Source organism: Manduca sexta, chromosome 20 (assembly GCF_014839805.1).
Source record: "Manduca sexta isolate Smith_Timp_Sample1 chromosome 20, JHU_Msex_v1.0, whole genome shotgun sequence".
Classification (NCBI taxonomy): Eukaryota; Metazoa; Arthropoda; class Insecta; order Lepidoptera; family Sphingidae; genus Manduca; species Manduca sexta.
In genome coordinates, this window is record NC_051134.1 from 11,546,758 (window position 1) to 11,572,732 (window position 25,975).

At 35.2% G+C, this 25,975-nt stretch overlaps 3 protein-coding genes across 4 annotated transcripts in view; 2 read left to right on the plus strand and 1 right to left on the minus strand.

Moving 5' to 3' along the window:
• The first annotated feature begins 643 nt into the window (after window positions 1-643).
• On the plus strand, window positions 644-5,430 carry LOC115448204. Of its 2 annotated transcripts, none has more exons than XM_030175557.2 (2): window positions 644-2,262; window positions 2,413-5,430. In XM_030175557.2, exon 2 carries the CDS (start codon window positions 2,557-2,559, stop codon window positions 4,603-4,605), a length of 2,049 nt encoding a protein of 682 aa, XP_030031417.1. In that variant the 5' UTR covers window positions 644-2,262; window positions 2,413-2,556; the 3' UTR covers window positions 4,606-5,430. The 2 variants fall into 2 exon arrangements, with proteins under 2 accessions (XP_030031417.1, XP_030031416.1); XM_030175556.2 differs by having other exon boundaries at window positions 2,447-5,430.
• An 864-nt stretch (window positions 5,431-6,294) lies between these two features.
• Window positions 6,295-16,499, plus strand: LOC115448211 (STAM-binding protein-like A). The gene is made up of 9 exons (XM_037440630.1): window positions 6,295-6,635; window positions 7,120-7,387; window positions 7,842-7,967; window positions 8,584-8,723; window positions 9,755-9,908; window positions 10,319-10,456; window positions 10,897-11,009; window positions 11,310-11,412; window positions 11,861-16,499. The coding sequence occupies exons 1-9, from the start codon at window positions 6,511-6,513 to the stop codon at window positions 11,921-11,923; spliced, it is 1,230 nt and encodes a 409-aa protein (XP_037296527.1). The 5' UTR covers window positions 6,295-6,510; the 3' UTR covers window positions 11,924-16,499.
• Window positions 16,500-18,052: 1,553 nt separating this feature from the next.
• LOC115448216 (xaa-Pro aminopeptidase 1) overlaps window positions 18,053-25,975 on the minus strand; it is a 46,460-nt gene continuing 38,537 nt past the window's right edge. Inside the window, exons 2-11 of the mRNA XM_030175570.2 lie at window positions 22,371-22,636; window positions 21,638-21,844; window positions 21,210-21,426; window positions 20,715-20,976; window positions 20,306-20,561; window positions 19,872-20,079; window positions 19,344-19,577; window positions 19,017-19,088; window positions 18,784-18,938; window positions 18,053-18,430 (exon numbers count right to left, since the gene is read on the minus strand). Coding sequence (XP_030031430.1) covers window positions 18,209-18,430; window positions 18,784-18,938; window positions 19,017-19,088; window positions 19,344-19,577; window positions 19,872-20,079; window positions 20,306-20,561; window positions 20,715-20,976; window positions 21,210-21,426; window positions 21,638-21,844; window positions 22,371-22,636 — 2,099 coding nt within the window. The 3' untranslated portion in view covers window positions 18,053-18,208. The remainder of the gene's footprint in view (window positions 18,431-18,783; window positions 18,939-19,016; window positions 19,089-19,343; window positions 19,578-19,871; window positions 20,080-20,305; window positions 20,562-20,714; window positions 20,977-21,209; window positions 21,427-21,637; window positions 21,845-22,370; window positions 22,637-25,975) is intronic.

Here is a 25,975-nt window from a genome sequence, read left to right on the forward strand (position 1 = left end):
CGTGTTAGTTTACATCAAAGAAGAATTTATACAGCAGCATCAGGAAAGTGTTAAATTTCGTTAACAAACATACCCAATAATTCCACTTTAATATTTGTGTTAAAACAAGTAGGCGTATTGCTAGAGGCTTCTTCGTTCCGTGTCAGTGGACCTATGACCTGGGGCCTGAACTCGGTCCCACGCGAAACCGTGCATCTTCCAGCCAAGATTAGTATCTAATAGAAGCCGTTACGTGGCGGTGGATGTCGTGTAGGCGCAACTGAAGGACAATAGTATATACTAATTGTAGTAGTGACATGAAAAAAATGTGCCCAAGACCCATCCGCCCACATTGTAAATTGTAATATTTAATGAGTAGATTATTGGGACCGGGGCTATGTATCGGCAAAGAAATCTTTATAGCTAGATTCTTTTCTTTATAGCTATTGATTTTCATCCTTAATAAGGGGCTCTTCAAATTTAGCCAGGAGGACCATGATTATAAGTAAATATGTATGTACACATATTTCAACTGTTTCAATAATATAATTAAAGGTTTGTGGCATCCGAAACGAGGTTACTGTTACTTTTAAGTATATTTCTTATTATAAACTTTGTAGATTTTATGCAAACTTTTTATGAACTCTATGACTGACTAATGCCTGACATAAATATGTAAATATAAACAACTGATTCTAAGAATGATAAATAAAAAATGATAAAATGTTATAAAAAATGAAATCAGTAAACGTTAAAAAATATGTGACAATATTCTGAATCTAACCGATTCTTGGTTACGAAACGTATATGTGATCTTGCTGAACCTAATTAATATGTTGATTTGAAATGTCTTTATAAATAGCATAACGAAGGAACACTGCATGAGACGTATATTTCTACATACTTAGTTTATCATCTATATTGCTTAAGTAAATAAAATAAGTACGACCATGCCTTTCTGTTCAAAGCGATGTAATAGTTATGTTAATGGTGAGAAAGTTTTAACTGATAAATATTACAATGAATTAATGAGAAGGGAATTAAAAGTAAGACTCAAAGAAAGAGCGTTACACAAAAAAGAAAAGATTTTAAACCTAAAGATTAAAAAATTCAAAAGACATACCAAACGCAGAGCGAAATTAGATTTAAGAGCAGCGACCAAATTACGGAGAGAACGCAAAAAATTGTTGTTCCTTTTGGCTGCGACCGGAAATAAGAAGTGCAAGAAATGTAATAACAAGCCAATTAATGCACGAAAACGAAAAGTTCGAAAAATTAAAGTTCGAAGAGCTGAGTCCATTTATAAACACGATTTTTTTAATTTATTTCGCACTTTTGGGCACATTTTATTTCGTTTGGGTACAAGTTCACAAAATTTGATAAAAAAGAAACTTCGACCCAGAATTGAATATGAGTCATATTCAAAATGGATTAAGGGTCGGCCGTTTGCACATGACACGTTAAATAAAGCAAAAGGAATTGCATATCCACGGAATTTTAGTCCTTATAGCTACGAACCACAAATGATTAGAAGGCGAAGTTTCAGCGAATGGACCAGGGCGGCTGGTGACTGTTATCTGATGTCTTCAAGACAAAGTTCTCAATTATTTAACCGCGGTTACTGTCCAAAAATTTATCCTCAATATCAGGGTCCTTGTACGCCGTGGGAGAATGTCGGACATTTATTCTTATGCATCGCTGGATTTTTATTATGGACCCCGTGTTTACTTTGTTTAATATTTTTTAAATGTGTTTTTTGCATATTTCATGCATATGAAGAAACTACGTAAAACTCAAAGGGAAAGTTTCCATAGCATCTGAATGGCTAACCATAAAGAATCTATATGTCACCTCAGATTCTGACCTCAGATTACTTAGAGAAGCTACGCTTCATGTCACTTATAATTTTTGATTGATTTTTATTTTGCGTCAGTTTTTATATTTATTTATTTATTTTAATTTATATTTTTATACAACGCTTTTTTACAATCTTATGGTTATGTTTAAGAAGTCATTCAATAGTACAAAATAGCAAATGAAGTGAAAATGAAAGTATGGATTTACACCGTTTAAAAGTTGTTAAATTTGATAGAAGCACCGAAAATAATTTTAATGTGAATGAAATTATTGGTGATGTTACAAAAGAAACGAATTGCTTCATTATAAATGAAACTGGAAAAAAAATGGAACATCATAATTCAACACATAATACGAAACAAAAAATTCTAGGTGCATTTAATATACATAAGTCTAAAAGTGAGCCATTGAAGGGTTTTTCAAAAGGTATACTTCTGTTTACATTAAAGGAGAAACCCCATTTATTGTTTGTTTATGCATTACATTGTAGTGAATTTTCATTTTGTGCAGTTTCGCCGGTATATAGATTTTTCTTTATTTTTACATATTACTTATACTTAAATTTTTTTTCTCTAGGCTATAGTTACTCAAGTAGTAAATATTTTTACAGAGAAAAAAATTATAAAGCACGTGCGAAGAAAAGCTATAAGCTTCGATGATATCAAAAATAATTTTAATTATAAGCACAACTTATTTAATTCGGAATGTTTTTCTAAATTGATGAAAGGAAAAAAAATACTCGACAGAAACAAGGAAATAAAAGTATTATTCGCTAGCGAAGTGTCCAGACTTACAAAAAGAGATAGAAATGTTTATTGTTCAACGAAACTTAGAAACACGAAAGTGGGCACGTTAAGAAAAAAATCAAATTCTTGTTATGATGTTTTTGGTTTCCAAAATAGAAAGTGTTCCTATGATCACACCACTAAGCAATATCGATGTGATAAAGGATGCATTACGAAAAAATTTAGCAAACTGCAATCAAGACTTAATAAAATTCATAAATTATCGCAACCAAAAACAGAACCTAAATCAGTTATTGAACACCAGTCAGTAAAGATTTTGAAACCAAGTAAAATAAGAGATGTAAAATCTGAATCCGACTGTTGTGTATGTACGAGAGCGCAACATTATAATTTAGTATGTTTCCCGGATAATAACCATTCTACATTTCGTGGAAAGCCTATTGTAAATCCAAAAAATATTCCAAAATACCCATCGGCTTATTTTCCCGATTGCAATTGTGTAAATCAACAAGTTTCAGTTACTCCGTCGCGTTTGCAAGTGCGTAAAAAAAATGTGGGCGATGCTGCAGTCGCTACCAGTCGTTCTTTATGTAATACTTGTACGAGTATGAAACCAACTCGCGCTAAAAGAGCATCTGGCCCCTTTTGCCGAATATGCAAAATCCCAAAATCAATACGGAAGAGAGATGTTCCATGCCACTCTCTTGGAGCTACCAAGAAAATATTTTCAAATCATACATCGTCAAGAAATCTTCAAAATAAAATACGAACCATTTTTAAGTGCATTTTATTGGGTTTGGTGGTTATTGCTTGGAGTCCGTGTATTATTACAGTTCTGCTGTGCTGGATATTAACATATCCATTAAGACCTCAATACATTAAAACAAGTGGGTGTGAAAACGAGGAGTGTCTTCATAAACAAACACCACTGTGTCACATTATGGGCGGTGTGAAATGCTTGGGCGATAAAGCTGCCTATTCGATTAAAGCAATGTTATCTTTACTGCGTAGTAATGAGGAAGACGAGCACTTGCAGGATAGACCGGCCAGTTATTCACGTGGATGTCCTGATCCCAAAAAAAAGTATACACTCTTTTATACAGATCATAGAGGCTGGAGAATGAAACCCATTCGTGATAAAAATCTTCATTTGTATAATGGTGACGTTGAGGAATTTCAAGACCCTAACTCGATGCCGGGTCAGAATACAGGACGAAAGAAAAATATTATAAAAAAATGTTGTGGTTGTAAATTACGTAAGGCTGAAAAAGATATAAACATAGATACAACATTACACCACCCTGAAACTAAAAAGAATCAAAGCCAGAATACAAAAATGCGTAAACATGTATATAGGCGTTCTCAAAGGCTCAATGGTGAGGGAAAATCTTTAAAGCATGAAGTTCATAGACCACGAATAAGATCTAAATCTCATCCAATGCCTTACGATTCTCATATCAGACCGTGTGAAAAACTACCAGTTAAGTACCCACCTTGTCTCCGTAACTCTCGATCGTCACCTCTACCTTTAAATAATAACATTGCTAAACGCAAATGTAAATCTAGGTTTACTCAACGTTTACCAAATTGCTGCGAGTTGTGTGAACGCCGGAAGCAGAATAATATTTCTTTAAAAGAAGTGAATCGTTCCTGTCATAATAAAAAAGTCCATCCTCGATGCGTCAGTAATAAACATCGAAAGAAAGAGAAATCATATTTAAAAAGATTATGGAACTACATCCGGTGTTCCTGGGACGAGCTTGAGCGTGTTGTAGATGAAACTGAAGATGTGGCTTGGAAAGATGAGATTAAATGTGACATGTATTGGCTCACATTGCAACAGAAACAATTTCCTTGGTTATATCAACATTGTCCATGCTTGTATCCATGTTTTACGGTTTGGTTCAATTGCATTAAAAGCACATGGCATATGGCGGTTTACACACTTTCTTTTTGTGTTTGGTGTCCTGTCATGTTCGGGTGTTATATTTTTTCCGAATTATTTTGGCAATGCTTAAAATAAATTAGTTATTACCTAATGTAGTTCTTAAATTCATTCGTCATCAATTAATTGAAATTCCCTTAAAAATGTACTATTGCATATTGTGCATTTTTTAATATTGATGCATACTTTGCTATTAGATTCCGGTCGGGCGAAAGTTCGCAACGTTTGGTTTATAATAAAAAAATGCCTTCTAGATTAGTTATAAAGAAGCTGAGTCGAACCGTAGTTATGTAGAGTTTATAAAGTAGGTACATATAATTAATATACAAAGTGTACAAAAAAACAAGAGGCGCACCAGTTTGAATGATTACGTAGAGAGGTATTTTCCTATGTTTGATTTTCTACTTTATTCTATAAGTAACAGTAAAACGTACGAAAAAGAAGCTATTCTGTGAAAACTGTATTAAAACTGGCAAAAAATGTGGCAGTAATTCATAATATTAAGAATTGAAATGTGTAGGAATAGTGGACATATCGCCCCAATATTCTTTCGCACACATCCTAATTCTTGATGACGTCATGTGCGCATATTGAGCCTTTATCGTTTCTTGACACTCCTACCGAAACTCTAAGGCTTATTTATAGCCTGTTGATTTTTTACTGGATTTTAACCTCTGTATTAGAATTTGTATACGATAAATATGTGATAAACGTAAAGAATAAAAACCGGACCAACGCGAGTCGGACTCGCGCACCGACGCGACTCGGCGCGGCGCGATGTGATGGCTCCGTACACACTTATAGGTAACGTATCTGAGTGTTTATGTAAGTTCAAATATGGCAAATTTAACTTTGCCGTTTGATCCCTAAACACGGTTATCGCACCAACCGCAAATAATAAGTTTGTAATAGTAAATTCCCTTTTTTTTCTTATTGAAGTGCCTATATTTATGGTTTTTAAAATTTATTTTTACATGTGCTGTAAAATATTGCTTCTTGTCAAATTTTATGATCCTAGGTCAACGAGAAGTTTCCTATAGGTCTTGATTCCTTTGTGAAATCGCAAAATGTGAAAAATATTTTACATACACGGTCGTATTTTTTTATTGAGTTAAGTTATAAGTTCAATTTTATAGGCGTCGGTGTCGACGACAGCATAAGGCCTACCTTCCACGTTGCCGTCCATCACGAAGGACATAGATTACTTTCTATCCCGACAAAATATATAGAGGGACATTTTTTTTAAATTAATTGCTTTGTATAACGAGACGAGCTTGCCGTTCGCCTGATGGTAAGCGCTACGACCGCCCATAAACAGAGTCACCATCCAACATCTTGAATTACAAAGTATTGTTTAGTATTCCATTGCGCTCGCCATCCTGAGACATAAGATGTTAAGTTTTATTATGTCCAATAGTTACATCAGCTACAGTGTCCTTTAAAATCGAAACATAACAGTGAATACACACTGTTGCTTTGCGGCAAAAATATACATTGCGGTGGTTCCTACCCAGGCAGACTCTCATATATGAGAGACCTACCACCACCTACACTTAATCTTTGACTTTGGTGAGATAAAATCTTTTCTGACAGAATTAGAAAATATGAAACAAAAGTAGAAAAAAAAGCGATTTTATTAATTAATTTAAAAATCGATATAACACACGAAATTAAGTTTCTGAGACTTACATTATTTATATGTTTACATCTCTAATAGACTACACATTTGACACTTAACAACATACGTAAGACTAGGCAGTATGGTCGAAAGACTATAGCCTGTCCTCTAAGAACGAAGAAAAAAATATTGACACTTGACAGCAGAGATCGAGATATTTTGACAATCCGTCAGTCAGGGATTTGTTTAGTTTGTTTTCTTTATTTTTATTTCGTCTTCAGAGTAAGAAGTGTAACTATTCTTAAATCATTCGAAGACAATAGTTATTTACACTTGTGTTAATTACGAAAATAGTTTTGGCTAAGATGCAGGCGGAAGAAAAACGTACGAAGCAAGTCGATTTGACTTCTTTAGAACCTGCAGTACGGGTAAAACAACTGGCAAACTACGGTACTCTGGTAGAAGTGGACCAGAATGTGCCGCCGAGAAGGTATTTGTAGATTACAGTTTATAATTTTATGGCAAAAAGTTACTAATGGTTATATACAGTGCTTGTACTCTTTACTATACTTATAGGTATATGAGTCATTTTTTGTACTGATATTATTAACGCTACTTTGTTAATACCGAATTTGGTTTGCACTTCACAATATATTATTATACTGACTATATACTACCTAAGCTTACACACATTTACAAGAAATGAGTATTGATATTAGGAATTCTTGTTGTAACACTTTTGATATATTCTCATTAACTCTTGGTCTCTCGTGGCTCGCCGGCGAGCCAAGACAGCTACATGACATTTGCGTGTGTCACGGGATTATAACCTTATATACTACATAATAAGGTTATTTTTCCGTCACACGCGTAGCTGTTAATGTTGCCGGCAAACATTCAGCTACCTGTACATATTTGAAAATAAAATTTTGACAAGTCATGACGGGTTAATAGTATCACAACCCATGTATCAGGTACTACCGATCAGGCTTAGAAATGGTGCGGATGGCGAATGTGTACTTGGCTGAAGGGAGTCTTGAGAATGCTTACATCTTGTATATGAAGTTCATGACTTTGTTCTTGGAGAAGATCCGTAAACATCCCGAGTATGCATCAGTCCCAGCACAAGTGAAGGCAGTGAACCAAGCCAAGTTGAAAGAGGTGATGCCAAAGGCAGAGAAACTAAAGCAGAAACTGTTGGATCAGTATGCTAAAGAACATGCTTTGTATAAGGAAAATGAGGTAACCTTTAACAATATTACATGAGAAAATATGATATTATGAAATTTATATACACAAGAATACTCAATTTCAAAGCTATTATTATCACTTACTTAAATCAAACTTGTACCTCAAACAAACCATGGCAAATATAAAACTTAATCACAAAGATTTTATAATAGCCAGTTGGTGATATATCAAATACTAAAAAAGAACTAGCACTATCATATTACCGGTTACAGACAACCACAACTAACAATAAGAATTGCATCAGACATTATTTGTATAAAAAAATACAATTTATGAATATACAAGTTAACTATTTTTACCATAATGATAATATTATTTTTACCAATGTTAACTCATAGCTAGAAACATTCACACTGTAGACTTCAAAGTGGTGCACTAAATTTAATATATTTTGTAAATGAAATCTTGTCTTAAATCTGTACAAGCATATTGATTTAACTTTTAGGAGAAGAGGCGTATAGCTGAAGAAGAAAGGAGGAAACAGGAGATAGAAGATGCCAAACTGGCAGAACGCCTACAGGCAGATGAGGACAAGAAAGATGCTAATACAACACCACATCTTTTACATGCAGTGAGTATATTGATCTTAGTAGTATCGTGAATGTGATAGTTGTATAGTAGTTACATAGTTTATATGCATATTAGAAGTGAGTGTAAAAACCATTGAACAAGTTTAGATGAAATTTGCCACACATGTAGACCATCTCTTGGATTAACAACAATGCAAAGAACAACACGCTGTGTGTTATATTTGTGATAAGTTAACATGTAAATATTGTTTCTATACTAAAGGTGACTTGTATAATTTTTTAACTATTACAAAATAATGACTACTGCGTAAAAGGTCAAGCTTCTATTGCAGTTGCAGTATGAATGACTTGCCTAAGCTGTAATTATAAATGTGTTGATTGCATCAATATCAAACTGTTTTTGCATATAATATTATATTTGTGATGTCACAGGGAGTTCATAATTTATATGACCTTGCTTGTGTTTGTCAAGTCTGGTTTAATTGTGGCTGAATGAAACTATGTCGCCAATAACGAGTATTACATAATAATAACAAGAAAATAATTACATACAAAAGTGTGTATTTGTGGGGAAATCTCAGGAGCGCAGTAGTTTCTTCTCCCCAGTACGCCCATGGCCATACTAATACAAAAAAATGTTTATTATTTTGTGTCCAGGACCAGTGGGCGGTGTCGCCGTCGGCGCCGGCGGTGTCGGGCGTCCGGTACCCGGACGACTTCGCGGCCGAGCCGCCGCGCGCGCCGCCGCAGCACTACCAGCCCGCGCCGCCGCTCATACCGCCCTCCAGGCCGCACAGGTCTGTTTACCGATATATTGTTTTTTTTTTTCGCTGGTTAATGATTAATGAGATATTGGTTATCTGATCGTAATGGTATGGTTCGTGGACACAAATATCCATGAAAAGTTGTATTTTTATAGAAAAGCTAGATTAGGTCGACAAAGGCATTGAAATGTAAATTTAATAAAAAGAAAAATAAGTGTTCTTTGACAATCTCATTAACTGCAAAATAGAGCCTTTTGCAATTACAAGTTGTGCATTACATTTCCCGAATTATCGATTTGAAATTTTGGATAGATCTCTAGTGGGTTTAATAAAAATAAAGACCCACAGCTATTGAATCATATCTTCTTTCATCAACAAACAGCTTGTGGACCTCTTATATTGTTGCTTTTTATGGGTGTGATGAACTTTTACTCCAAACATATTTTTGTTTCTTTTTTATTGCCTTGAATGACCAGACAAGCGTGCCGTTTGCCTGATGGTAAGCGATACAACCGCCCATAAACAGTAGAAACATCTTCTAACACCTTGAATTACAAAGTATTGCTTGGTATTCGCTCGCTATCCTGAGACATGAGTTGTTAAGTCTTATCATGTCCAGTAGTTACACTAGCTACAATGTCCTTCGAATGGGAACACAACCGTGTCTACACACAGTTGCTTGGCGGCAGAAATAGACATTGCGGCTGTACCTACCCAGGTGGACTCTCATATATGAGAGACCTATCACCAGTAAAAAAACTCCACAAAAAAAACGAAAACTATAAAATAAAATCTATTGGTATATTTTTTTAATATTTGAATACTAAAAAGATATACCAATAGATTTTAATATTTGAATATATTACGTAAGGTATTTGAATCCAAAAACAGAACGCTGAGATAAGAATTTGTATAAGTGCCTCATATTTATTAATGTTAGATTTCAGCCGGTTATATGCGTCTAAATGTCAGTCGGTTTTAGTAGTTCATGGACACTGTTTGTATCCAAGATAGATAATAAAGAAAATGTATTATTGTATTCAAGTACCGTATGAATTTGGCAGTGAAAACATCAGTGATGTGATGCCATCGTTGTACGGGGCGCATAGACTCCGAACTGTGGTGGTGCCCGCGGCTGTACTCGGAAAGTTCCTCCGCCTCGCGGCCGACAACACCGCGAGAAACATCGAGACCTGTGGCATACTCGCTGGGATACTCGTACGTACAGATTTATATATTTATACATTCTTACTTTGTCGTAATGATTGACATTGAAATGAATACTCGGCGTAATGTTATATTAAAACATGTAATGCATAGTAACGATCACAACGTCTTTTTCATTTCTCATTCAATAAAATCAATTTAATTAATTTTTCTATATATATTTTTAGGGTGGCTTACACATTACATTACATTAGTGTATAATCAAATTGCTATAAACTGTTGTTTAAATTCTTAAATTTGGTATAAAATCTCTCACTGTCATAATCTCATTACCCACAATTTAATGTTCCCAAACACTTGTGCTGTGCCTTAATTTTATATCATAATCCTTGTGGGTTGGAAATAAAAACATTCTCAAACACTGGGCTGTAGCGGTAAATAATAACTGGTAATTGATGCAGGAGCGAGACCAGTTGAAGGTGACGCACGTGGTGGTGCCCAAGCAGAGCGGCACGCCCGACTCCTGCAGCACCAACAACGAGGAGGACATCTTCCACTACCAGGACCAGCACAACCTCATCACGCTCGGCTGGATACATGTGAGACGTCATACATTTATTTATTTACTAGCTTTTGCCCGCAACGCCACCCATGTGGAATTCTTTAACCGTAAAAGAATACTAACCAAGATTTTCAAGTAAATTACAAATCTTAAAACGATGATAACTCTTCCTTTTTTATTACTTTTCTTCCAAACAGTCGCATCAGGTTGTATTATTATATTAAAAGTATAGATAAATAAATTTACAGGTTTTACATTAACACCATAATGTCAAATTATAAACAAACCTATACATCTACTGTCTATTTGTAATGTGGTTTGGATCTTTTAGCATACAAACCAAAAAGAAAGTTGGTGTTCTTGGAAGTATAACTTTTTGGGCGCTGAAAGTATTTTAAGGTCACATCACAGGACAGTATCTAACCTGAGTCCTCTGTATACTTATGGACTTTATGTATATAAATAATTTATTTACAGACACATCCCACTCAGACGGCGTTCTTGTCGTCAGTGGATCTCCACACCCAGTGTTCGTATCAGTTGATGATGCCCGAGGCGATCGCGATAGTCTGCGCACCTAAATACAACGAGTGAGTTATGTTTAAAACACTATTTCTCAATATGGATTAGGATAAAATATAATTTATTAATTGTCATATAAATTAATTGTTATTTTCAGTCTTATCTGGTTATAACTTTGCTAAAACGTAAACAATAATTTTCTTTGTCTATTCGTCTAGGCCAACTGTAGAAAGGCTGAACTGATTTTGAATGTACATTTATATGCAGTTATGGGAACTTCCAAACAGCAATGCAGCTCGTTTTATTCCATAATAATATTTTTACCTAAACATAATCAGGGCGATAGGAATAGTATTTATTATTTCCAGGACCGGTTACTTCGCGCTGACGCCCGACTACGGCATGCAGTTCATCGCAAACTGCCGGCAGACTGGGTTCCATCCACATCCCAACGACCCGCCGCTATTCCACGTGAGTACAGATTACGTTGCTCTTATAATTTTAGAACCAATTAATATAAGGTCCCTTCTGGTATGGCATTACTGCCGCGGAAGAATGTACGCACTAGTATGATTTGATGAATAAAGGCTGCTGGTTATAACTTAATTGCCTGAGGGTTACTAGTAGTAGTAAACATTTCATGACAGAAAAAAACTAATTCCTGTCTATGATAAGACCAATAAAATAATAAAATGACCATTAATGAAATCGCATTAAAAAAAAATCCAATTAGTTTAATAAAGGATTGAGTTTTTAGGTAACAAACATTAAAAAAATTACGTGTCTAATTGAGAACCTTTTTTTTAAGTCGGTTAAATTAAGGTAACATCGAGTGTATACCCGTGGTCGCAAAGTTTGAGCGAGTTGCATCTTGTATCACATGAGAAAGGATTTTAAGACAGCCATTACCCATTTTCAGAACGTAGCTCACATCCGCGTGGACGACACAGCACCGATAGAGATGGTGGACCTCAGGAGATGAACGTTCATCTCTACGTTCAAACACCTCACCCGCCACCGCTTACGAGAGTATTATTTGCGCACCGCTCGCCGTATTTGCATTTATGTGTTTTGTTAATAACGTCACACGGTTGTTTGTTTACGTTAGAGTTGTTGCCACAGTGGCGTAGTGTGAATTTTTGCCGTTTAGGACAAACCCAATGTTTGCTATCTAAAGGGACCGTGCGAGACCAAAAAAACGATAAAAAAAATAAACTTTGGCAAAACAAAAATAAGTCACACGAGCCCATTTAGACAATAGTACGATCAACAAAAGTTTAAAGGTTGAAAAGTGCTGCCTGGGGCGGACTTACACCCCCCTCCTATCTTTCAAACTACGCTACGCCACCGAGTTGCCAATATTAAATTTTTTAATAGGATTATTTATAAAATTATAGTTTCCTGGCATAATGTACTATATAATTTATTTAATGACAAAACATATGAATTTCAATATTTTACTAAAATATTATATATTTGGCGGTAGATAATTTGTAAAGGTATCCCATTATTGTGATAAGATATTGACACTATATAATTCATAAAGTCGCGTTTATAAAACATTTATTTTCAATTTGAGTGCCTGCTTACAGAGACAGTAATGTCGCGTACACTGCATGTTATTTTAATATTGCACATTTCACACACGTTTGTTTATGTTGAGAAAATAAAAAAAACTATGGGTCATTGCATACAATTGGTATAATAACTTCATTATATGAACTCTATAATTTGAAAATAAGATAGAAAATTGAATGAAAACATCCTTGATTCAAAGAAATATCTCATCTAAATGATATTAGCTCGATAATTCGAAATATAATGTTACACTATGTAAAATTAAGAATGAGTCCTGTGACACCTGTCAAAGTGACGTGTCTGGGTTGGGAGCATATTATAAATACATTAGTATCGATTATTGTTACAATTTGTATCTGTATCGATTTTTATGTTTGAGTTGATAATTAAGAGAACCTAACTATTAATATTTCGAAGAAATTAACCAGCAAGAATATGTTGTACATTTTAATTCGTTTAAAGGTGTTTTAAGGCTGAACACATTTTTTAAATAAGATAATTTTTTTATTCGATTTATTTTGTGCGCTAAATCGATAACTTATAATAGGTGGTAAGGAGCGATACTAAGATTGCAGTTGCACAAAAGTATGATATTTCTTCACGTACATTGTACCATATAAAAATCCAATACTTTATAGGCGTGATTTTAATGACAGCTCTCATGAGGCTCATCCTAAATTTTACAAAGTATAGTGCCGCAATACGAAACTATTTTATATTTTCTAAGCCATATTTCCAATTATCGATTTCGTTATCACTAAATGCTAATTATTTTTCTTTTATAACAAGTTATTATTGCCATTCTTCCTGCTACGCCATATGTTTTCAAAAACTGTTAGTAATGTAAATATTTATTATGCAATTTACGGTTAAAAATACGGCATATTAAGTTGTGAGGCACAGTTGAATATATAGTTAAAATGTGTGTTGTGGACATAAATAGTAACATAACACAATGTACACTGTACAGTATGATAATTGAATGTTTAGAATTTGTATTTAAAGCAGTCATAGATTGTGTATGAGGTAGATGATCGCGATAATTGCACACCACTTGCAGTGAATCGTTTACTTATGTTTGTAAAACAAATAGCAAATAACTATTCGGATATGAGAATGAAGGAACAGAGAGTGCACCTGTGTATTGCGCATATACTTGTGCACTATAATATGTCCTGCATACTTGGTTTATATCTCAAGATTGGCAGTCCAGGCCGAATTTCGGCTAGGAAGGAATTAATTAACATATTGCTAAACTTCATATAAAATAACTATTTTTGTAAAAAATAGAAATGAAACTGTTTCAGATTAAATTAATTCAAATAACGGTTGTGGTGTTATCGCGATCGCATTAGTTTCGGATAGTAAATAAGAGACACAGCTTGAAGACTGAAGTTTATTATTATTGAATAAATGTTTATATCTGAGGAAATCATTATACTTTACTGTTGAGTTTGTGTCCAGACTTTATCTGACGTCATAATTTGTTTTATGTAAGTTATGTAAACGCATGTTATGTAGGGATATTATAATTTATTTCGTAAGTAGAGTGGCAGAGATTAAGGTTTCCAAACAGGGGCGTAGCTACTGTCGTATCAGCCGTATCAATGATACAGGGCCTCCTAGCTTTAGGGGGCCTACATTACACTAAGCGGGCGCCTAAGACGTAGCATTGCCCCAAAGTTTGATATAGGGCCCCTCTTATACAAGCTACGCCACTGGTTCCAAATTTAATTCCAAAATATCTTTTTAAATATCCCTACATATAAATGTGTTGTACCTTATGTTGATTTTTATTTTTTAATAAAAATTGTTTAATTTATATTAGCGAGGTATTGTTTTAACGCGACAATTCACGTGCAAAGCTTGCGCTTCACGAATTTATGCACACATGTTAAATTAAATTTAGGTATGTGTGCCATGTAGTGTATGACAAGGTAATAAAGCTGGAATTTCTTTAGCGCGTTCGTATGGTATTAAATATGTACGGGAGTATGTATAGAGCGGTTGACGTGTTATGATATTGTGACAAATACAATATGTTTAACAATTCATGACTGAGGTTCATTGAAATGATATTTTTATACCTAAATATCATTTTAGTAACGTAAGTAGGAAATTGTATTAGGGTGTGTGTCCAACAGAATCTTCGAGAGAAACAAATATCACAAACAAATGTCATAGGCGCTTAAGGTTATAGCTTAAGGTCCATTTTTCATACATTTTGTTTCACCTTTAATCTGGGTAACTAAACAAGTATTGACAAGTAAAGAATTTAAATTCACGTCTAGTTAGTGATTAGTTCTCGCAGTTGAAAGAAAAACGTAAAAATAATTAATATGCATGGATATTTCGGCCTTAAAAATTTAATATGACGAAATTTTAAAGGCCGAAATATAACCCTAACGGAACCGTGATAGTAAAGTGTTAAGTCGATAATTATCTAAAGCTGTATACAACATATTCACATGTTGTACGTGTGTAGTGTCTGTGAATTAGCTCGTCGGTCATGGCACATTGTTCACGCATCAGCGAAATAAAAAATACAGCGTGATTTGTTTGCATATATGTATCTCTGATTGCCTCGGTGATGGCTACCGCGCTGAGGTCCTGGATTCGAATTCCGAGTCGGGCCGAAAAAATAATTGTGACTGGGTTTTTCTTAAAAATCCAGTCGCAGCTCGAAGTCGGGAATTTGGCAGTGTGATACCCCTGTGCCTTGGGAAGCCGTTGGTTCTGCGTCTGATATCTATCCGGTCATGTCGGAATGCTGTCTCACGGGACTGTCAGTGAAGAAACGGACTGCACTTGTGTATTGTGCACACTTGTGCACTATAATAACTCCTACGTACCTGGCTGATCTCCGCTGAGATTGGCCGCCGTGGTTGAAATTAGGTTACTAAGGATTCATTCATCAGTCTCTACTATTATACTAACATTATTATTATTAAAATACTATGTAAAATCGTATTGTCAGTACTACGAACATTGAACCAGCCAGCTTTAGGTAACCGAACTATAATAGAAAATGTTCACCGTTAAAAGTTTAGCTACACATATTTTTAGTGGAAACGCACCCTATCCACAATTAATGCTTTAAGCATCTACATGTCGTAGGACATATCATACAAATATCATATATTATAATATTCAATTAAAGGACGTGTATTAGGGTCAACAATTTATATGATCTAAAAATAACAGGTCTTGAAAGTTGTTTAAGTAAATGACTGCAATGGAACGAAAGTATTTATCATTTAATAACTCATTTGAGTAATATATTTGAAATTCGACTTACTACGAGGTGATACTTTGTAATGTGTTTTGTTTGTTTGAACGCGTCGAATTGAAAAAATATTTTAGTCTTGGATAGCCTATTTATCGAGGAAGACTATAGGCTATATAACATCGCGCTATGACCAATAGGAGCGGAGTATCAACGAAAAATGTTGCACAAATGGGGGAAAAATTATTATTCCGTCTGAGAGCTTTATTAAATTAAATTTGGTATGGAGATAGTTTGAAAACCTGAGTAAGACATAGGCTACTTTCTATCCCGGGAAAATATATAGCGGGACTTTTATCCTGGAAAACTTTCACGTGAGTAAAAGCAAGTAGTTATATAAATTCCAAACTTAAACTATATTAATAATTTTTACATAATAGCTATCTCCTGTGGAGAACTTGCAAAATGGATATTATTGTAATTTCTTACAAGTATTTTGTCGTGTAGCCAAGCATTTCTCTTCTTTTTTCTGACATGTAGCTATTATGACACTTTAGATTCACATGAGTTATTTCTTTAGAAAATATTTTGTCTTGTTTTTTTAAGTCTGGTAGTCAGTGTAAATGAAAGTTCCTAAACGTAAAGCGCAAAGTGATTTCAGCTTTAGATAACGTTTCTATGTGCAATTTATGTGTGTAAAGAACTCCTGTGTGATACTTACACGGACCAATGGAATAAAACTATTGATTCACAAGTATTTGTTTTATTACATCGTTAACATAATATATACCTACAATACATTTTTACGAGTGAAATAATGATTATAAAAATCTATACAACTATATTGCCAGTATCGTGATGCGTGGGAGGCAATCTACATGCTATATGTAATATCACTACTTCATCTAAATAGAAAATAACAAAGCATTTCATTATATAATTTTATACGATTATTTATATTTGCAAAGAAACAAATTTACACATAGCATAATATCATTTAACGATAATTTTTATTTTTTTTATACTCAAATAGCTAGAGGCGTGGGAATTACGATAATGTGTATTTAATTTTAACAGTTAAACTTGAAACTAAACACAAATAAAAAGTGTAAGACTAATTTAAACAGATATTAATAATTATAAAACATATTTTTATGTATCTAAATATTTGCCGAAGCTAAATTAAAAAGTTAATGATATTATAATTTATGTATATACATGAAACTACGTAAGAAACAATTTTACACTCTACTTTTTAAGGCACTCGGTGCTCCATTTTGACTTATTAATATATTTAATTTAATCTATTATTTAATAACTAATAATACTACGTGAAGTCCCCTACAATATAGTTAGAAGCTTAAGATTTTAAAAAGTATATCAAGGCACATTGTTAGAAACTATGTGAAGTAGTTACCTAAATTTGAAGTTAATGGATATCAGATATATAATACTTTGTCTACAGTTCCAACAATTTTGTACAGCATTTTAACCTGTAGCTAATATCTACAAGCACGGATATATATATATATATATATATATATATATATATATATATATATATTAATCTATAATTAATGTAATACTAACATATTTTTTCTGGATACTTTGTACTTTGGAAGGCGCATTTGGCCCGACTAGTACACTGTTCATACACTAACCCATTTTTGCTACACACGTCTGCTAAAGATAATATCAAAAGGGATTTTTTGAATGTTATTTGCGTTAATATTAAATTCAAAAGCACTAATTGATCAGACAGAGTCTAATAACCTTCATAAATTTACGTCGCGTAATACTTGATATTATAATTTATAAGTATTTACTACCGAACATTAGTTTTGTTTATTCGTGACGCACGAGGGGTGTTGTGGGATGACCTTAATTTCCTGTGACATAGGGGCAGCTCTAATAGGTGCATTAAATATGTAGATTAACTATTTAAATATGAAATACACTAATATTTTTTTACATATGCATAGGTACATGATGAATGTAGAATTTCAATACTAGTATTTGTATTGGTCTAGGCATACATAAGTATTAAATAAAATTAATAGATTGTACACTATTTAAAAAGAAACAGCCTAGTTACTTTATTAAAATAAATTAATAAATTAACAAAATCATCATTGGAATCAATTATTCTCAAGACATATTCTTAATTACTGTTAATTAAGGTCGGTGGCCGTTGCATAAAAAAATATTTACTTACGCACTTAACTCCTTATCAATAAGAGTTAAATTAACGAATCTTGTTTTGTCACTTTTTCCCTATTCATTATAATTTGAGATAAAATCGCAAAACACTTTCAAATGTGTTTAATGATAAGGCTCTTAAAATATAAATGACAGCTATTATTCTTGCTCTACACACTATTCATACCAAATTTCGTAACTAGATAACCTTAGACATATAATTTAAATATGAGAATAAATCATACTAAGCCTTAATTAGTTATATTAAGAACACATTTTGAAAATCAAACCAAGCATAATAGCAACAGAGCTCAGCGTGCAAGACAAAACCGCTGCATTAGCATGATGTCTCCGCATTTTAGAGGGTAGTTCGATAGCCACAGTCTTGTTCGTCATCCAGTAGTAGACATCGGTAAGACCCCGGTCCATCAGCTCTGGCCCCACTATTTTCCTTATCCGATCGTTGTAACTATTAAGCCAAATGATCTGGAAAAAATATTGATATAATTATTAAAATCAATCGTAGCGGATCTTCGTCCCGCCACATCCCAATTTGTGAAAACACTAGTTCAAACATTCTCTTAGAATTGTCTCCGAAAATATTTACAAATTTGTGTAATCAAAAGCATGATGTAGATATGTCTTTTGTCATAGGTTTCAGAAACTGGAAGGGACTTTTACGCCCACGAAACAGATTCGACTCATATATTTAAATTAACATTTATATGTCGGTGTCAAAATCAAATCCGCATATAGTTTTTTACAACTGGGTCTGGGTCACTGGGTCACATAGGTTATCAAAGTATTATTTGCGAATTAAATTGTCATTGCAAACTTACTTCGTACTCAGTCAGCATATTCTTGTCTATAAGCTTAGGTTCGTAAGGAATCAGTGTGGACTCTTTGAATGCCAAATAACCCATCGGTTTAGAAACCACTTCTAATACATTCCCAAGTCGAACTCCATATTTCTCTGGTTCGTACCAACCCGGTTCTGCAAAAAAAAAAACAATTTAAAACATCTCAAAAAGTTATAAGCGTGATAAAATATTGAACATAAATATTAAAATACCACTTGTGATGAAGTATCCTTCCCTCAGAGTATGCAAATTGGTGTCCTGGCGGTAATCAATCACGACAGGATCTGGAAATTACGGAAATTGAAAAAAAAGGATACGATATTTTAATCATTATTGACTCATGATTGGGTGTGACCATATTTGTTGGATGATGCCTTGATGAAGAAAATGTATATTCGCACTGGGTATAAATGGCCATACTCATTGCGAATATAACTTTTTTATCTAAAATAGATTTTGCTACATTAAGTAATATGTAAATCAACATAATTTTTTTTTTGTTTGAAATTAGTAAGGACAACATTTGAAATTTTACATACCTTCTTTCCGATTAAGTGCAGCACCAACCCCATGTCCCGTGGGATGCGTGTAGTCCTGTCTTGTGGCCCACAGCGGTGCTCTCGCTACAGGGTCTGTGTGAGCTCCAGGCAGCGCGTTAGGGGTGGTAAGCATGGCTAGAGCAGCTAAGGATCTTAATACTGTTGTATAGGCTCGACGCTCATCCCTATTCGGTGATCCGAAATGCACTGTGCGAGTTACTACCGTAGTTCCTTCTGTAGGTAAAAAGGGAAGGTTACATTTATTAGGTATCCCGAAAACTAAACGTACTCCGGCAATGGCATTAAAAGACGAAATGCCACAACGAAGATGTTACTTTACTTCGGCTTTTGTGGGACAGTGATCGGGCCAGCTAATTCGTGCTGTAGAAAATCAGTTTAGTGTCCGCACTCTACTAGTGCAGATGATAGAAACGTAGAAAAATTATATATTTTTTCGCACCATGAGTACACATTTATCGCCCGCCTACTTATTACCCTAGGTGTATGATATTTCTTAATGTGCCTTACCATCGTATTGTCCGCCGGATTGTATGACAAGCGTAGAGTTTTTAAATATCCGTCTGTTTGATACATTGGTGGGGCGGTAGTCAGGCTCAGAAGCGCTCGGCCCGAAAGCGACACGTGTCCTCATGGCTGCACCAATGAACCCGGCCTGCGTCTCGCGCGTCAAGTCCACTGTCTTCGCGACTGAGATTTCACTAAGGCCTGATTTACCCTAGAATAAAAAAAATATCATTAAAGGTACGAGTATAGCTCTTCTAGTCTACTTTCGATATGAACCTAAACTGAGAATAGTGCTATTAATAATGTCTCGTACATTATTAATTGCAATATTTTGAGAGAAACTTTGCATGTACGTCATACCTTACAGTTTAAACTCTACGAAGTTTTAAATTTACTTTTCAATTTAATGACTAACTACCATATTAGTATAACCCTACCTCCAAATAACTTAAAAGCGTGCACATAGCGACAGCGTCTCTCAAATGCGCCTTCCGCATGCCTTTCACTTCCGCCTCGTTCTTCTGAGCCTTTAAGTACACTATAGGTGAGAGTAGAAACATCCGCTTGGTCGCGGTAATGCTCTGAGCTATGGCTGCCGAGGCTCCTCGCTGGAAGGTGCCTGCTGCAGGGATCAGGATCTTGGATTCAGTCGATCGACGAAGCTCCGCGTAGATTGTTGTGTATTCGTTTACCCTGCGCAGTTTGAAGTTTTTAGTGTATTACTATTAGATGCTAAGTATTTAACTGTATAAAGAGAGCTTGATATTATTAGAATGTTTCTCTGTATTAGCAATTCGTTTTGGTTTATAAAGTATGCAGTAAGTTAAAAATAAATTTAAAACTTACTTGGTACAATTATTGGTGTAGCAGTTATACACAGCCAAGGCGTCTCTGACCGGCATGGATAGTTTACCGGGCGGCGCGAAGACGCGCACGTCCTTGGCGCTGACGATGACGAAAGCCTTGAGCAGCGGCGCGTACGGCAGGTCCTTGCCACGCACGTTGAGGAGCCATGCCACTTCATCCAGTGCAGTCACCACCATGGCGTCGGCGCCGACTGCTTTCAGCTCTGCGCGGACGGCGGCTATCTTGTCACGCCAGCTGAGTCCTAGCGTATTAAAATTATGTGCTTAGTTCTGATAGAAGATTTTAAAATGTTTAAGAACGATATATTGTAAGTATAGGTTATATTATGATATGTTTTTTATTTAGATATTTACAAGCATTACAAATATTGTGGGTGTATTTCTTTTCCGATATTATTTATAATTCAAAATTCTAATACTCGACGAGTAAAACTAAAAAAAAACATGTAAGTATTAACTGATTATAGTAAGTAACCTGTGTACTCCATGTTATGCAAAACGGCGACGATTTTTGAAAATTCCGGCCGTCGTCGTGCTGGCTCCAACTCATCGTTCCACAGTTGGTCGATCATAGTGGGGATATGGACGAGCTGTAACCCCTCGCGCTGCAGGGCGGTGGAGAGCGACTGCCATTCTCCCACTGATGTGAGGCGCGCGTCCCCACCCACACGCCCAGTGCGGCCTAGACGCTCCTATAGTAGAGCAATTAACATTTATAACAATATAATAACAAATACAACCATATATTTTCATAGAATACATCTAGCTTTTACCACTAAATGTTTTTAATGAATGCATATAAAACATACAGAGTCAACAGTCGGCTTGAATGACTGTAATAAATAATGGTCCGTATTTCCATTTTCCCAATAACTATAATATGAAATATGACACTAAACTCACAGCAATCCACTCAGGAATGGTAGGCTGTCCAGGATCATCGCCGTCTATGACCATCCAGGCGCAGGAGAGCGTGGCCCTCGCACGGCTGATCTCGCCAGTAGACACCCACACCGCCGCGCCGCCGTCTGCCAGCACCACGCCAGTGCCAGGACCGTCCCACCCACTGATGTATTCAAGACGACGCTCATCTGCTGACGGCTCTTCACTCTGTAAAAAGTATCGCGCTTAGAACAGCTTAGGCTGGTTCTGAAGTCAGAAAGGGTAGGTATTTAGTGTGATATCACTTCGAATAGTGGCTAATACACCTGTAGTGGAAATCCCGCTGGTCCCTGAGGTTATTTCTATTCTTCATTGTGCAAGTGTTCAGGGCACAAATTAAATACAAGGATAATCGAGTCGTTTTGAATTAAGTTATAGGCCCCGTCGCAATGATATTTTTACACGGTAATAGCCTAGATTTTGTTTTATTCTTTGGGGTTTTACACATTGGCTTTTGAATATCCTAGATAGTAGATTACTTATTTGACATTCGTTTGTTTTAAGGAAAAAATATTTCATTACGTAACTATAGAGATACTCTGTCATCCATTTGAATAAATACTATTATCTAATATTTTTATACTTAACAAGATATATCCATTAAAGCCTTTGTATGTAGAGCTGTTTGCTAAAACTAAATTAATAGTATAGGTAAAAGACAAAAACGAAGAAGCTTTAGAATATGGCTAAGTACCAAATGCTCATCACTAGAGAAGATGATGAATGCGTCGAAGAAGGCATTCATCTGCGTGTAGACGCTGTTTTTCATGGCCATGCGCAAGCGGCCGAGCGGGTTGGTGGAGATAGTGGCTTCCTCGCACACTGGGGGCATGGTGGCCGTCAGCATCTCTTCCACTACCGTCAGCGTCACCGGCGTGAAGGCCGCCACTGAAGACGGCTGCAAGGTTGTCGTTGTTGTAGTTTTCACTGGCTGCTGCGACATCCTCGCTCCATTGCATACTAGGAAAAATAATGCATTAAAATATTTAGAGATTAGAGCCATTTTTCATCTCATTATAAGTAAGAAAATTTAAATCGTTATTACTCTTTTATAATCTTTATTAAGTTTTTTAAGCCAAAACTAAAATTGATGATGGCGTGTCTTTATCTATGTAATCAGGTTGGTAACTTCATAACGTCATAAGTAAACCCTGCTGTATTTATTATACCATGGAAATAAAATAAGTGTTTATAAGAACAAACGCTTTAGTACTAGTAGGCGGCCAAGCCGGACTTTAAATTAAGTCAAATTGATAATGATTCGACTTGAGCGAAAAACGTTGATGCGAGCGATGAGCGATGCGTTATCCCGCAACTTTTTTATGAGATAGGTGCAAGTGGAAAATAAAAAAGTATGTTGTCATATCTCTCCATTTATTTTTAAACTTTATAAATTCTTGCTGAGATTTTACTTGAGAGTTTTGATTTTTTTTATTTTTGTAAAGAAGCAACTAAATCGCAGTAGTTTGTTCGTAAGAAATCCATTGTTTTTTCAACTTTTACGTGTTATAGATTTTAAGTTAACTGATTCAGAACTTAGGGAAGTTATGAAATAAATATTATCATTATTATCTTGCGCTTCATACGCATGCAGGCACTTACACGTGATAGAATGAGACGTAAATTATTATCTCTCTCACAGGGTGCAAATCTAAATAAGTTCATCAGAAGGAGAAAGCGGCTAGCGACAGCGGACTCGTTGGCGCGGGAATATACCAAGACTGCAGAACATGCGAGGATCTCTCCAGACCAGAGCTTTTAAAGCTTACAAGTGTGATAGAGATGCACAAGGGTGAGCTACCCTTCCCTTTTTCGCGCTGCCGCCCCAACACGTCCTTTTATAAGCGGGGGCGTTAAGTAGATAACAAGAGCAATGACATTGAAATGAGTTTGTTTTCAAAATGTTTTGCGCATCTGAGTGACTTATACTTGTATGATAATAATAACTAATTTAAGAATGAAAATAACTTAATTCTAACTTGGACTTTTTGTCAAGTAAAGAAAAATAATAGGTTTGGCGTAAATTTTGACATTTGTAACCTTTTCTAGTTACATCGATTTTGGAATAGCGCTTTCACGATCTTCGTTCGAGGCATCCACTGCGCAGGTTCAGACAAAGGTCAACGTTCGAGGGGTACCCAAGGGATGTGGAATCTATTGGAATGACGTCAACAATTAACAGGAGTTCAGAGCTTGCTAGGAGTTGTAAAATGTCCTTTCCCTGTTTTTTAGGATTGGGACTGTACGCGCGCATTACTCAGAGAGGCGGGAAGGTAATTTGTTACGCCAATATGGTCGCGATGACGTACGAATACATTAGGATAGCATAAAAGTAAAGACGTTGCCTTAACAGCAAGGTAGGAAATAGATAAGACCCACTGAGGAAAATCAATTATTATCCATCCACAATGAAACACACTAAGAAACAATTCACAAGCCATAAAAATACGAGTGGTATTTTAAAAATATATAATATTTGTCGTCCTCTATAAGATTTGTTGATTTGTAGGTAAGTATTCTATGGTTGTTCCAATCTAAGAGTTACTCTTGATCCTCATATAGCTAAAAAAAAAATATGGATTAAACTTGGAATATAATCACAAGTACTTATCATTGTAAAAATCGAATTAATGACGAAACAAAACTCAGTTCAGTTGTTTACTATTATACCATGCAAGGCGACGGTGTGCGAAAACGACGCGACTTTTTTTATTGAAGTATAAACGAAACAAAATAAACAAAATTTTGTTTATTTGTTTGAAGTTGCCTTTTAAACAATTTTCGCTAACAGTCAACAGTATATTTATAACCTCATTAAAATCGATTGTAAGTAATACGAAAATCGTATTTAACGAATCACGCAACACATTGATGTTTATTCGTGCGTGTATAAAATAGTAAGAATTTATAAGTCAAGATGGCGGATAAACGTCCCTTAGGAGGGTCCGTCATATTCCCAAAGGGACGAAATATCCTGCGAAGTACTAGGGTGGCATAAACTAGCAGAGGTAGATTGTGACGCGATGTCCTGAGCAAGGATACTCAAGGATAAAATAAAGGCAACGACCGGCGAGCGCTCGGTGACTCGACCGTGGCGGCTGCGGTGCAGCGACCGTTCGCTCGGTAAACAACTTGCATTGATAATATGCATTGAGTGTTACGATCACTAAGTACTTCGTGCTACTTAATATGTAAACAAAAATACAAATTTTCTTCATTCTCTTGTTAAAATGGAGATTATATGACAACAATTAACGTCATTTTTTTTTATATTTACTCATCAAATGGCTGTATGCATAATAAACAGCAGAGAAATGCGCATGTATGTCTAGCATGTTTTCTTTCAAATATACAATATATTCGAACCCAAAAGTTAGTTGTTTTTCCTGGAAAATGTAATAACGGTGAAAATGTTCTTGAATTGTGAAAAGTCAATTTTAAAGGACAATCAACTGAATTAAACTCAAGACAACGTCTTATTATAGATAATAAATATCAATTATAACGAGTAAATTACGTTCACAACCGGCGAGATAAAATAAATCAAATCCATATAACATAATATCCTTTCCTTTCGAGTTCTCAAGTCCGATGTTATAAAATGGACTTTGTAAGGCCTCTTTAAGGTCTATAATATAATCTAAAAGGTGAGTAAGTAAGGAAAACAAACATTTCACAAATTTTAATAATTATATATTTAGGTTCAGGTTAAGAAACTAATTTGAGTAGATTAACTGGGTCCTTAGTATAATTGAATTTTTCGTCCCCTAAAATAATAATGTAACGTAAAACTTACTAGAGGTAACGTTAGTTATATTTCAATAACTTGCACCAGTACACTAAAGATTTAACTAACAAAGGAAATGATTTGTGCGTAAAAAAATGCGTGTGCGTAAGAAAGAACAATGGTTTGCCCCCTTTTTGTACCAGGGTAAAATAGGTCGATGGAGATTAACTCTACCAAAAAGGATCGGCATTCGATGTAGTACATTCGGTGTGTGTATGTGAGGTGTGTGGGTGAAGTTGGGCGGAGCCAGGCTGTGCGGCGGGACAAACGCAATTGTTATGGCGTCGGTGTTAACTAAAAAGAGGAATAAAAGCGAGCCCTAACGTGCCTGATGACGTCACATTTTCACCAAGTTACCATAACGCACTAGGAGTTATCTCACACAACGTGGTGCTGGGCGGTGGCGCCGAATACGATCAAATCAACGTTAACTCCCTCGTTATTTTAGTTTTGTCATTTCATTTTATTTAATATATTTGGGTAAACACTTTCTAAGGACGTGTTATTTATAG